The following is a 14,847-nucleotide window of genomic DNA, read 5'->3' as shown; positions in this document are numbered from 1 at the left end:
CTGGTAGAGGAACGGTCTTTTGTGCAAGCCGCGTGGGTTCGATCCCCACCGTCGTCCCGGCCATGAAGGTCCTGCTGCTTCAATCTGGCGTCACGAACAGGATGTGGGTCACAGACTATGCTAACATGCACCTGTGACTTCAGGACGAAGTCAAAAATGGTGGGGAGATGTGTAGCAGGATGAAAGTCCCGGGTCCCAGCTGCAATGCTAACTTTTAACATTGAAAATGCCATAGACATGCTAACACGTTAGCATCGCTCCGGTTTTTAAGTTATAAAATACATCAACTGTTTCAGAAGAACATAACAGGTCGGTTTAACATAGAAAAGGTAAATAATACTCAGACGTATGCTCTTCAGGGTTTTAGCAGGAGAAAATTAAGGAAAAGAAAGAAAGAATAATCGAAGCATTGCTTCAATCTGCAAAGCACTGCTTCGATTGGTTCAAGGTTCAAAGCAAAGCCGCGCTGCAGAAAAGTTGTTTACGGAGCCGCTGCAGGGTCTGTAATCAATACAGAAATTATAATTTTCCTGACAAACACCCTCCAAAACAACGGCCACTCTGAAGGACCGATAACATAATCGTTAAGCACAAAGTTTATTGATGTCGGTGGATCGAGTCATTTCTTAACAATACCCAAAAGGAACCGGTTCTCGATACACATCCCTAGCTGCTAAGAGGTTAGCTCATTCCCTTTAGAGGAACAAACCAGAGCTAACGTGCCATTCTAACGTGCAATTCTTACAACAGGAATATGGCACAACACAAATTTAAAACAAAAGAAAATGTGATACTCACAGGCTGTACTGATTGCTGGGGTTGATTTTGTTGCAGAGTCGGAACTGACCCTTTACTGAGTATTAAATGCCGACTGAAGCCAGCTCGAAATCGTGCAAGGTTTGTGAAACAGTCCTCCGTGAAATGCGCAGAGCAAAGAAATAGTCGGCGGTTGTATGTACTGGGGATGCGGTTAAAAATGAATAAAAGCCAGTGATCGTGTACATTGCTTTCCGTGGGAAGATCGCAGTCCGCTAAAACAGCCTGGGAAAGCACACCTGTAGCTCACCATTGCTTCTCTTCGAGTGTTACGAATGGGTGGGCACAACCTTATGAATAATTAATTTCGAAGGGGCGTGTGTGAAAGGGTGTGTGTGTGTGGGGGGGACTATTGGAGAAAAAGTGACGCAAGTTTTCTCTCAAAAACGGATTGGCCTGTTTTCTAGGGGCAATTCAAAAAAGGAGAAATACTTGAAACAGAGGTTCTGAAACTTGCTGGCACTTTGTGTGTATTCCCCACAGCGGGGAGACTCTGAACTAACACCAAAAACATGAAAAATATGATTTTGATTCTCTATCCCCTCAAAAAATAAATAAATAAATAAATAATTGGTGAAAGGTATCAGGGGGCTGATGAATAATCTGCACGCTCGCTACACACCACGCTATAAATGTACAAGTGAAAAAACTGACGTGTTTGTGTGCGTTATTGTGCATTTGGTCATGTATGACTTCATTATGAAATCATGCAGGCCATTTAATCAAATATTTTGCTGATTAATATATGCTTTAGGTCCTCCATGTTGGGTTCATTTTTTTGAGACACACACAAAAAAGAACATTTTGGTCCAGACAGGTGCTGAGAAACCAGCTCAATGGAAGAATAAGATCCAAAACCATCAACGCATACACCCTATCAGTCATCAGATACCCAGCTGGGATAATAAGCTGACCACAGAAGACATTTTCCAGTGATGTCAAGATATGAAATCTCCTCACAATGCACAGAGGTTTCCACCCAAAGTCCAGTATCCTGAGGGCCTATGAGCAACGCAAGGAGGAAGGGCGAGCATAAGTGAGTATCAGAGGCACAATCCAAGATGAGATGAGGAGCATCCATGAATACATCAGAAAGATGCTCCCCTCCTGAGATCAGCTGCTACAAGAATGCCTCAAGCAGCCGAAGACAGAAGGTTATAAGGAACAGGAGGTGGAGATATCATGGAAGACCAAGCCCCTCCATGGGTTGTAGACAGATGTAGGACTTCTTTATGTCAGCCACTTCCTCTCAGTGGCTAGAAAAGGCCGGCCTAAAGGACAGCACAGAGGTTCTGATGGGCACCCCAAGAACAACCCCAAAGCACCAGATCCTATAGAAGCAGGAGTCTACCACAGCCGACAGGAATCAAGTTGCAGACTGTGAAAATGTGCCCCAGAGACAGTCCAGCATATACTAGCAGGATGCAGGCTGGCACAGCGTACACTGAGCGACACAATCAAGTGTCGGGAATCATGTACAGGCACATCTGTGCCGCATACAGATTAGAAGCCCCCAAGTCCTGATGAGAGATGCCACCCAAACTGGTTGAGAACGACAGGGCTAAGGTCCTGCTGGACTTCAAATTCCAGACAAATGAGCAGCTGATGGTCAACCAACCAGCCATTGCGGTGGTTGGTTGACAAAGGAAAGAAAACCACAGCTGTGATCGATGTGACAATCCCAGCTGACAGCAACATCAGGAAGAAGGAGCACTAGAAAATAGAGAAGTACCAAGAACTGAAGGAGCAAGTGGAGCAGATGTGGAAGGTAAAGTCCAAAGTGGCCTCAGAGTAGTTCCAGCAGGTTCCAGACACAACCTCAGAGGTCTCTGTCCAGAAGACCAGTCGTAGGAACCAAACCCTCAAACTCCCAGGACTCTGCTGGAGGACCCGAGCTTGAGGAACACACATACCATCCTCCCCAGGGAAGTGAGCGGGACATTGACATATATGCATTCTTCTAGACAAGATCGTGTATTTAAACATACAGAATGTAAGAAATGGCTAAAATTGTTGATAATAAAGCGCTATTAAATATTTATGTTGGAGTTTGAAAAAACAAAACAAAAAAACACTTTTCCTATAACAATACCAAATTATTTTGTAATTTATTTGTGTATTGTTGATATTTTTCCAGCTCATGTTTTCATCAAGTGTAACACCTAAATATTTGGTCAATGGCACTTATGTGACATAACATTTTCCAACACATAGCTGAGAATTCAATTTGCAATTAGGTATTTTTGGTCATAAGTGTTATTAAAAAAGAAAGAAATTGAAACACTTGAAAATTTTGTGTTAATCTGAAGTCAAAATTCACAAACATGTTCATGCCAATATCTGTCAGCCAAATCCTTCTGTGTGTAAGATAATAGAGGATCATTCCAACAACCACTTTCACCATTTTACTTTCTACGGTGAACAAATTGACACTGAAGCTACACGGGTTAGAGCCAAAATTGGAGCTAATTTTTTTTTTAAACAGTATGTCAATAATAATAATAATAATAATAAAAAAGGGCGCAACAATCTGGTAATAAATATAGATATCTTTATTTGCATGTCATTAGTTCAAGAATGTCACAGGTTATTAAAAAAAAAAAAACTGCTTTAAACATGCCAAAATACTTTTAAAGACGTAATACAAAGTACAGTTTTCCATCTTCAAGGGTACACATTCCAAAATAAAAGCATTAAAGGTGTATAAACACCGAGTCTATAAAGCTTGAAAGTTAAAGACCAGAGGGTTAGTGCAGAATGCTGACGTTCAGAATGGAACATGGGAAGTTTCATGCTGAAGAGAGACAGAGAGGAAAAAGTCCATTTCGAAAAAGAAAAAAAAAGTTATTCAATTTTCAGGGCTTGTTGTTTCAAAAGTTGACTAATAAATTCCAGGTAAATATGAAGCAGATTTTTCACCTGCTGACAGCCGTACTGCAAAACATGCACTGATGTCTGAGCTCGATCTGCTCACACAACAGTTTTAGATTAATATTTGTATTTTACAAAACACAAACAAAACACAAACAAAAAAACAAATGCACATCAGTCAATTGAATGAGCTCACGATCCTTCAAATTAGGCTTTTAACTACAAAAAGAAAGACAAAAGTATGAAACACTTAATATTTATATGAACACCTCTGGGGAAAAGGATGTTGAACAGCACAGTCTAATATGTTTGAAAAATGTGCAGGTAATAACATTTCCCATAATGCAGTGTTTTCCATTAAGCCTCTGTGGGAAGTCTGAACAAAATCAGTGGATTTTTTTGTTCTCTGTTTGATTCAGTGTTGGTAAAATCAGAGTGGTTGTGATCGTGGTTCCAACATGAATCAGATTTATGTTTGTATTAAACTGTTCTTACAGTTTAGACCCAACAACAGTGGCTCTGAATCCCCTATAGAGGCCGACAACCTAGTTTTGGAACCACTGCTATACTGGTCCATAAAACAAACAACAACAACAAAAAATGGATAAAAGGATGAAGCAACAAGTAAAGGGAGTCATAACCCAGGTGGTATTGGCTCAAGGTGTGAGACATTTCCATGCGGTGGCACATAAACACGCTGTGCGGCTTCAACAGAATTATCCAGCGTTTAAGTCACATTTCTTTGTTCTTAACTTGTTTGGCTGATCCCATGACTTGTATGTTGAAAATATCATGAATATCATTATCATCTATAGCAACAAGATGGCACCTGAAAGCTGCTCCTCTACGGTAATGTGAATATGGGGGGGGGCTTTACTCTGCATTCAAAGTATTTGCAATTTGGCTCTGCTAAGTTAAGGTACATAATTAGTCTTATGTAAATGTATCATCTCTGTCTTAATCAGTTCATTTACATTTAGGGAGGTAAATGTGTGCATGTTTAGTTCCGCAGTGAAGTGGTCCGTGCTTCTGGGCACTTTTAGTGTTTTTTTTGTTTTGTTTTGTTTTTTGTCTGTTTATTGGTGACAACAAGCAGTTGACTCAGTTCCTTTTGCCTCATATAATAAAATGAATTAGTCCATTAGCTTCTGCTTACTAATGTGGTCTTTGCGCTATAAACAAAAACAAATAAATAATGCAAGTCAAAACACAATCCCAAAATCTTCTAAAAATAGAGCCTCAATTTGACAGAATTTTTCCTTTAGCAACAGTGTTGCAGTTACCTGGACATCTCCATGTCCAGGTAACTGCCACTGAGATGAATATTAATGATTTTGCTGGCAGCCCTTGTTGTATGAAGCGGTAGCACCACATTTCAAATACAATTTTTTTCCCCCTCTTTATGACAGACGTTTTGACAGATGCAACTCATACTCCACTGCAACATATTCGAAAATACAGTCGTACTTCATAAGAGGTTTGGGAAAAAAAAAAAAGAAGCGGTTACAATTTGAAAACACACATTTTGTAGAACTTGTGTCCACACAACATGGCAAAGATTCTGTGATATCTCATGTAACGTAGCCACAGAAGGGTAAAAACATGGATACAGATAATCACTGGGTTAGTAGCAATAGTAGTACTGCATTACATTATTCATCAGCTACTATAAGCAACAAGTTTATGTTGTAGCAGCCTGTCCTCAAGGTTCTTGAAATACAGCAATATCTCCACCTGGTGGACATTTACCATTAATGCAGGTATAACAGAATTTCACCAAGAGTACATCAATACTGCTAGGTTCTGTCATAGTGACAGAAATGTAGAAGCAGCACTGTCTCACACCTTTAATCAATACCATTTAGGATATAACTCTTATACCTGTATATGCACCCCCCCCTCCCAACAAACCATGAACATACAACTGCTAACCTTGTTGAAAATTCTGTAACATCACCTTCAAGCAGGGCTTTTAAGAAAAAAAAAAAAAAAGGAGGAGAGGGGGGCACGAAGGTGCTTCCATGTTTGCTTAAATGAAACCAAATCTAAAAGAATTCTGCATTAAAAGCCCAGCAAGAAAAGCAAACATTTCCTGAGTCATTCAAATCTGAATGAAACCTTCCTGCACTTTGCCTCTACAAAGGACTGACTCACACCCGAGGATGATATTTTTTTTAATCAATAAATCAATCAAATCAGTCTCTGAATGTCAGAAAATTGAGAGGGGGAAAACAAAAGCACTCTGTACTTTCTCAGACTCCAGTAATCTTTAAACTACTTGGTCTCTCTGACTTTCATTCATCCGCTACATCTTTTCCCCACATCTACAGGTGAGCCCCATTAACTCTCGCACCAGTAAGTCGCGATTCAGCTTTACCCGCAGTCAAGTTGTGGATCCTGAAAATTTAGACCACCTATAAAAGTCCATTTTGATTTGCCCGTTTTTGGGAGGGGTTGTCAGTGCGGACGATTCTGGACGATCATTTCTTCATCTGGAGTGGGTTCGGAATGTTTGTTTTTTTCCTCCTTTGCCTGCTACAGGTCGATCTGAACCAGCAGAAAGGAGCTAAAGAGTTGCATCCTAAAATTTCGAATCATCACGAATCTTCCACAAAGAATCATCCGCCCTCATCACTGACCTGCAGCAGCCGGAGGAGGAAGGAAAAAGATTCCGAACCCACTCCAGATGAAGAAACAATCGCCATCCAGGAAGGAATCATGCTTCAAATGGTCGAAACTATTGTAATATGACAAGGTAAGCTGATTTTAAGTTTTCAGATAACTCATGGTCCGATGCTGTGGACCTCAACTCGCGCGAGCTAACGGGGCTCACCTGTATATAAGAACAACGTGCACTAACGCTGAGTGCCCCCCCCCCCCCAAAACAAAAGCCACTTCAACATTCAACAGCAATCGGTGATAGATCACACCGATCTTTCCAAAAATAACTCGTTCTACTAAATGAGCTACAGTTAGCTCCTCAATCTGTCTGACCAACAACCAAAAGACCCAAAATATTCAATTTACTGGGACATAAAACTGCCACAACTCAAACTTAATCCAGTAAGAATCATTTGATTTTTTTGCATCACAAAAGAACAAAACAACACGTTGATAAGCGTTTTACACGACTTAAACAGGAGCAACAAAAGCAAAACAGTCATAAATGGTGCGTGTCCACAAGCTTCTTAGTGTGAATCCCCTCCTCTGCATTAACACCACTCCATCACATGACACAACCCATCTCTCCATCTGCATTTCTGTCCCACTGGGGTGGGCATGGAAATGTTCATAAAGGCCACAACATTGGAAGCGTTGATCTTCGTTAGTGCTACATTACTCGTCGCGTGCATGTTGTGCTGCCTCGCTGACACAGTGCAGCAGGTCAGTTTAACTCAGACGGGCTGTAGTGCAAAGCACCACAAAAGAAAGGAGGAAAAAGCGATTCCAGGTGCTAATATCTTAAGGCAAAAGAAAATAAACCAATATGATCATCAGCCCACAAACACTTCTCATTGGCTGTCAAAAAACAAACAAACAAACAAAAAAAACATCTTTTCAGTTCATCTCCAGTCATCACAGCAACACACTCATGGGTTTTGTGACCTATTTATGCCAGTCATTCAGAAATAAAGTGTGTGCGTGTGTGTGTGTGTGCACGCTCATGGGGGGGATGATAATGTGCTTTTGTCCAACCCAATTCAACTTTGTAATACATATTAATCATATAAAACGACTGTACATTGACCCAGAGTTCAAATTAAGATGAGGGAAGAGCTAGAACCCGTAGGGAAAATGTACCTTCAGGCAAAATGTGAACCTCTACAGTATGTGTGGTCACTATATTTTAAAAGAAAATGGGAGGTGAAGGTGTGTGTTTGGCCCTCAGTAACCCACTTCTACAAAACAAGAAGCGCACAACTCCTACTGGAGGGCTTTCTGCCTTCAAGGCACCTGCGGGGCACAGCTTCCCTCTGGGGCCGAACAATGAGGTAGTCTGGGTCATGTGAAGACAGAAAGGCAACAGAAAGCGGGCAGGTCGCCGGACCTACGTGTTAGTGTCATCGTGTGCGGCTATGAACGGGGCGGACACGGGCTGAGATAATGTTGAGTCTGTGCATTTCACACAGCAAACTACCAAACCGCTGCCGAGTGCTGCTCCCGTGTGGTCAGACTGGTGCACTGCATGTATGAGGCGGACCCACTCTGCATCTCAACAGCAGCGCACGCGGGGAGGGGGCAGGTCTGGAGGCACTTCCGGTTCAGGCTGCAGGGACAGGACGCTGTTGGAAAGCTCGCTGTTGGGAATTTCCAGAGGCATCTGGAGATTCGGGAACAAAGGACAAAGTCAGTGTAATTATGAAGAAGTATTCATTCCAGACACTAAGACAAGCACAAAACCACTCAGTGAGGATCAAAGAAACGCACCGGCTGAACTAACCGCGGCAGCTGGAAAAAGTTTATGAAATAGAAGCACTTCAACTAACTAAATGGTAAATAAATGGACTGCATTTATATAGCACTTTTCCATCTGCATCAGACACTCAAAACACTTTACAGATCAAATGACTCACATTCACCCCAATGTGAGGCTGCTGCAATGAAATGTGCCCACTACACACCGGGAGCAACTAGGGGATTAAGGACCTTGCCCGACTAGTATTATCATCACTATTAGCAGCAGTAGTACAACCCCTGGCAATAATTATGGAATCACCGGCCTCGAAGGATGTTCATTCAGTTGTTTAATTTTGTAGAAAAAAATCAGATCACAGACATGACACAAAACTAAAGTCATTTCAAATGGCAACTTTCTGGGTTTAAGAAACACTATAAGAAATCAAGAAAAAAAAAATTGTGGCAGTCAGTAACGGTTACTTTTTTAGACCAAGCAGAGGGAAAAAAATATGGAATCACTCAATTCTGAGGAATAAATTATGGAATCACCCTGTAAATTTTCATCCCCAAAACTAACACCTGCATCAAATCAGATCTGCTCGTTAGTCTGCATCTAAAAAGGAGTGATCACACCTTGGAGAGCTGTTGCACCAAGTGGACTGACATGAATCATGGCTCCAACACGAGAGATGTCAATTGAAACAAAGAGGATTGAGATTGAGGATTGAAACAAAGAGGATTGAGAGGATTATCAAACTCTTAAAAGAGGGTAAATCATCACGCAATGTTGCAAAAGATGTTGGTTGTTCACAGTCAACTGTGTCTAAACTCTGGACCAAATACAAACAACATGGGAAGGTTGTTAAAGGCAAACATACTGGTAGACCAAGGAAGACATCAAAGCGTCAAGACAGAAAACTTAAAGCAATATGTCTCAAAAATCGAAAATGCACAACAAAACAAATGAGGAACGAATGGGAGGAAACTGGAGTCAACGTCTGTGACTGAACTGTAAGAAACCGCCTAAAGGAAATGGGATTTACATACAGAAAAGCTAAACGAAAGCCATCATTAACACCTAAACAGAAAAAAACAAGGTTACAATGGGCTAAGGAAAAGCAATCTTGGACTGTGGATGACTGGATGAAAGTCATATTCAGTGAAGAATCTCGAATCTGCATTGGGCAAGGTGATGATGCTGGAACTTTTGTTTGGTGCCGTTCCAGTGAGATTATAAAGATGACTGCCTGAAGAGAACATGTAAATTTCCACAGTCATTGATGATATGGGGCTGCATGTCAGGTAAAGGCACTGGGGAGATGGCTGTCATTACATCATCAATAAATGCACAAGTTTACGTTGATATTTTGGACACTTTTCTTATCCCATTAATTGAAAGGATGTTTGGGGATGATGAAATCATTTTTCAAGATGATAATGCATCTTGTCATAGAGCAAAAACTGTGAAAACATTTCTTGCAAAAAGACACATAGGGTCAATGTCATGGCCTGCAAATAGTCCAGATCTTAATCCAATTGAAAATCTTTGGTGGAAGTTGAAGAAAATGGTCCATGACAAGGCTCCAACCTGCAAAGCTGATCTGGCAACAGCAATCAGAGAAAGTTGGAGCCAGATTGATGAAGAGTACTGTTTGTCACTCATTAAGTCCATGACTCAGAGACTGCAAGCTGTTATAAAAGCCAGAGGTGGTGCAACAAAATACTAGTGATGTGTTGGAGCGTTCTTTTGTTTTTCATGATTCCATAATTTTTTCCTCAGAATTGAGTGATTCCATATTTTTTTCCCTCTGCTTGGTCTAAAAAAGTAACTGTTACTGACTGCCACAATTTTTTTTCCTGATTTCTTATAGTGTTTCTTAAAGCCAGAAAGTTGCCATTTGAAATGACTTTAGTTTTGTGTCATGTCTGTGATCTGATTTTTTTTTCTACAAAATTAAACAACTGAATGAACATCCTCTGAGGCCGGTGATTCCATAATTTTTGCCAGGGGTTGTACTAACAAAGTTATAACCAAGAAAACACAGATTTTACTGACAACACACCAACCTTGGCAAGAATGTCATCTACAAGCTTCAGGAAGATCTCATCCACATTGACCTTGTCCTTGGCGCTAGCTTCACAAAAGCGCATACCGCTTATTCGAGAGGCAAACTGTAACACAAAATGTTTAAAATGATCAGACCGTCAACAGGGAAAAACCGACTTCACCCAAACGTAATGCAACCTGAATGACAAGACAGCTTGATCAGAAACTGACAAGCTTCTCAAAAATGTTTCCTTCTACGGTTATTGGACTTTTTTATTTTTTTGTTTCTGGCATATTTTTACTGTTTCCAACATTCACACACTGAATCTTTGCATCACTCTGCTCAGCGTGCTGCTCTCAGAGCAAGATCTCTGCTATTTTGGAATTGTGGGATAACTCGCACACAGATTGAGCTCGCCAGACTACTTTCGCCTGACCCAGTTTCGGGTTGTTGCTGGATGAGTATGAGTACTGACTTACGATCATTTAGGTGTAAAAACACACGAGATACACAGGTTCTTCTGCCAAATATACTCCTAATGTTTTTGTTACCCATGAAAACATTCCAATCGTATCTTTCTGAACTCCATGTCCATGTCAATGTTTACAATGTGCTTGAGTGATAACAGGTGAAGTTGCTCGTAACTTTCGTAAATATTCATTATGGCCACTCTTCCATTATCTTTATAATTTTATTACTGTTAAATTTTAGAATTAATTTAGATGAGATATACTCATTATCTCACAGGAATGATCATAACTATCTGGGAACTACTTTTTTTCGCAGGAATTCATCGGGAACATACTAACACAGAATACCCAGAAACTAGTTAGAAGTTTGGCCTAAACGAGAGCGTCCACTTTTAGCTTGCCATAAGCTAAGCTAGTGGTGCTTGTGGGAGTGTGTGTTTGCATTTTTTGCACTCGTCATTCTGTGTAAATTCAAACAGAATAAGGATCTGGATGTGTGCTACGACAGAATCCTGAACTCACTCTCTCTCCCTGCTGTCTGGAAATGATGCGATCAGTCTCACAATCCAACTTGTTTCCGACCAGGAGGAGCTCAGCTTCTTCTGAGGCGTACTGACAAGACAAAACAAAGCATCAACCTCCTATTTTAGTCACTGAAGAAAAGTAAAAGCTCTGTGACTTGCTGACTTCTTTTTAACCTTTGGAACACACTATAATCCTGCCCCTGAGGACGCAGAGCACGGGCCGGTACATAAGATTTAATTCGACTATATAGGTAGACCCTAGTCCATTTCCTGTTTGCTCCTCTGCCATCGGGGAAGAGGTACCACACTATAAAGGACACAGACTAATAGGCTAAGGAACAGCTTTTTCCCCAGAGCTGTAGCCTCCATCATGCCACTCCGTCCCCCCTCCCACAAGCACAAACACAGACATTCAGTAACGAATATCAACATGTGCAATAAATAACAGTCTGTTTACATATCTAAAACTATCCTACCTCACTAAGCATTAAGCACCTTTTTTTTTTAGATTTTAAAAAGGCCATCCTGTGAAGCTGTTCATTGTTTTTTTTTGTGTACAACTGTTAGGAAAGTGCCATCAGAATTTCATTACAGAAATGCAATGACAAACATCTCTTCTATTCTGTTAAAGCGACTATAGCGGTAGACCCCAGTCCACAGAGGATTTTGTATGTTAATAACAAAACCTTAAAAAAGTTCAAACAGGGCAATGATTCTTTGCCTAATTTGTTTTCTTTGCTATTACCTAAACATTATTCTTTTTTAAATATGCTCTCATTTTCTTGCACCTCCATATTGTTTCTCTCCTCCTCCGTGGACATGTTTTCAGGTTGTTACAAACATGGGGCATTTGTAACATTATGAATACATTTTTATGAAAGGTGGTGGAAATATTAGCTGTAGTAAGATGAAAAACAACAAATTCTGGTGAACATACAAATGTGGAACCAGGGTTTAGTCATCCAAATAATTTCTGGATGATAAGGTATTTTTAGTGACGACGTACTTTTTTGTAATCACATCGGTCTCTACACAACTTTTGTGTGTATTTCAGTCAAGTATCTTTAGTACATATAAACACTGTGATGGGCCAATGCCTTGATAAAACAGAGACTTGGTCTGAAGATCAACTGTGAAAATTTATGATGAGAATTGGACAAAATTAATGGCCTATGAAAAAGTTTTAAAACTCTTGATACAATCCAAATGCGCACAGTATTACCAAACACAGGAATTATGTAAAAAAAAGTTATTGACCAAAACATATCTTAATTGCTTCTTCACCTCTCTACCACACTCTCCATTACTTTGAATGGCTGACCCAAGTACTTGAGGTCATCTACCTTCACCTTTGCAACCTCACAATTCTACTAGACTTCCTCTCATTGCTCCTACCGACTTTCATTCCCCTTCTCTCCAGAGTGTATCTCCACCTCTCCAGGCTTGTCTCAACCTGCTGCCCAATCTCACTATAGATCACAATGTCATCAACATACATCATACTCTTTTCCACAAATTTTAACATAGAATTTATACAAGGTCACCCCTTTGAATCTAGGATGCTTGAGGTTTTTTCCTCTTAAAAAAAAAAACAAAAAAAAAAAGAGGGAGTTTTTCCTTACAACTGTTGCTTACATGTTTGCTCAATGGGGTTGGTAAGGTTAGACCTTATCCTTGTCCTTGTGAAGCCGCTTGGGGTGACTTTGTTGTAATTTGTCATTATATAAATATTCAGTTTATTTATATAATGACAAATTACAGGGGAAAACAGAATCACAGAGTGGAACAAAATTCAAGTGATCCAAGGCATAAAATGGTACCAGAATTAAATACACACACTTTAAAACTATAACAGGGTACACAGAAAGATTGCAGTTCAGTGAAACATTACACATCAGTGTACTTCCACCAGTTTCCATTTACCTTGTCTATCATTTTCATCCACTTTGGAAGGTCGTCAAAGGTCTCCTGCTTTGTGATATCATACACCAGCACTATTCCTTTAGCACCTCTATAGTAGGCTGATGTGATACTGTTGAATCTCTCCTGGCCAGCAGTGTCCCTAAAATTAAATATATTTAAAAGAAAAAGGCTTTTACACATTATGTATAGACTAATCAGTGCAATCAGTTCTTGACTGACTGATCTGTGGGATGTTCTGTCGCTTCGCTTATTATGTCCCCCTGAAGAAATACCTGTGATTTCAGTGAAGGCTTTATTGTTGCTGTTGTAATTAGTCTAATACAGACATTCTATCTCACTTCAAACAGCAAGAAAAAGAGAAAATATCCAAGATTAGAGAATAGCCCACCACCTTTCTGAAGAAAGTTGGTTAAATGCTCACCATAAATTAAATACATTTTTATTAAAGTTGATTAAATGCCTACCCAAAATTAAATAATTTTCCGACTCCAACAGATCATAAAAAAAGAAGAGGTTTTATGATGTTTTTCTTGTCTCTTCCGCATCTTACCTGTGACGACGTCATCAGTGTGCACTGGTAGCAGTTGTAGTAGAATCAATGTTTGTGTTGAAATCTGCTCTTATTTTGAAAGACTCTTGGCAACAAAACGGGAAGTGTTCCAAGACAATGTCTTTAACCTTCACAAAGCTAGCCATGGGTGGATTTCGAGCTCTGATAAAATGAGAAACACTGACTGCTGGTGTGCGTCACGTTCCCTAGTGTAGGAAAAAACATCCATCGAGAAAGTTCTCCGTCTGATGTCTGCTCAAAGTTTTCAGCATGCACAGAACTTTCCACAGGACTCGCCAGACATCAGCTGACATGGAAAACATTTAATGAATGAGAAAAGGATTTGTACAGGACAGAAACAGGCACAAACGGGAGAGTTATTTATGATTTCTTTTTAATTTGTGACCAAATCAGGTATTTTATTGAAACGGGCAGCCCGACAAATTTATTATTGGCTGTGTTCGTGCATCGGCCAACCCCATCTGCAGGCAGAATTTTGCATGGGGCACTCTGACCAACGAACACGGTAATTAAATGCATGTCAATAATTACTACTGATGACATACTTAAAGCATTCGTTTCTATTTAGCTTCACTCCATTCAAAAAATTATACATCATAAAACGATAATTTTTTTCAAAGAATGGGATACACTGCGTGTTCTGTTAGACACTTTTTAAAATAGGATCAACTCACAGAGATAAGTGAATTTTCAATATGAGCTCATTAAATAATAATACAAATCATTAAATTTATCCAATATTATTCCGTCTGAGGATTATGTTATAACTCAAGTGATCAACTGAGTCTAGTTCAGTGTCACTGGCGAGCAGTTTGCGCTGCAGTCAGTGTGGGGAGTACTATACCTTTAGCCTCGCTCTTGTTCCTCTGAGTCACAGGCAGCCGCATGAGCAGGAGACAGAAGTGGCAGCGTAATGGAAGAGTTAGGTGAGGCCAAGCATGGAAACTATGGAGCCCAAGTGAGGAAACCACCGGACAGCTTGACAAACAAGACACACTGAAGGACTCCCGAGTGGACAGGTCAGGGGGGTACACAGGGTCAACACGGGATGTCGTGAATGGAAGATGAGATGGGATGTGATGTTAGTAAAGAAGGACAGATGTATTAGAGAGCGCTGTGGTTGCTCATACTGGATCCCAGCACTGTCAGAGGCAAATCGGGTAAAGTGGAAAAGCTTTGCAGGTTTTGGTGCATTGTCAGTTTACAACAGCTGGAGCATTGAACAG

At 40.3% G+C, this 14,847-nt stretch overlaps 1 protein-coding gene across 1 annotated transcript in view; it reads right to left on the bottom strand.

Moving 5' to 3' along the window:
* Positions 1 to 4,855: 4,855 nt before the first annotated feature.
* rab12 (RAB12, member RAS oncogene family) overlaps positions 4,856 to 14,847 on the bottom strand; it is a 34,596-nt gene continuing 24,604 nt past the window's right edge. Inside the window, exons 3-6 of the mRNA XM_034183428.1 lie at positions 13,051 to 13,189; positions 11,126 to 11,215; positions 10,153 to 10,257; positions 4,856 to 8,008 (exon numbers count right to left, since the gene is read on the bottom strand). Of these exons, the coding sequence (XP_034039319.1) occupies positions 7,901 to 8,008; positions 10,153 to 10,257; positions 11,126 to 11,215; positions 13,051 to 13,189 (442 nt within the window). The 3' untranslated portion in view covers positions 4,856 to 7,900. The remainder of the gene's footprint in view (positions 8,009 to 10,152; positions 10,258 to 11,125; positions 11,216 to 13,050; positions 13,190 to 14,847) is intronic.

This window comes from Thalassophryne amazonica, chromosome 12, assembly GCF_902500255.1.
Source record: "Thalassophryne amazonica chromosome 12, fThaAma1.1, whole genome shotgun sequence".
In the NCBI taxonomy this organism is placed as follows: Eukaryota; Metazoa; Chordata; class Actinopteri; order Batrachoidiformes; family Batrachoididae; genus Thalassophryne; species Thalassophryne amazonica.
This window is presented reverse-complemented; position numbering and strand designations above follow the sequence as displayed.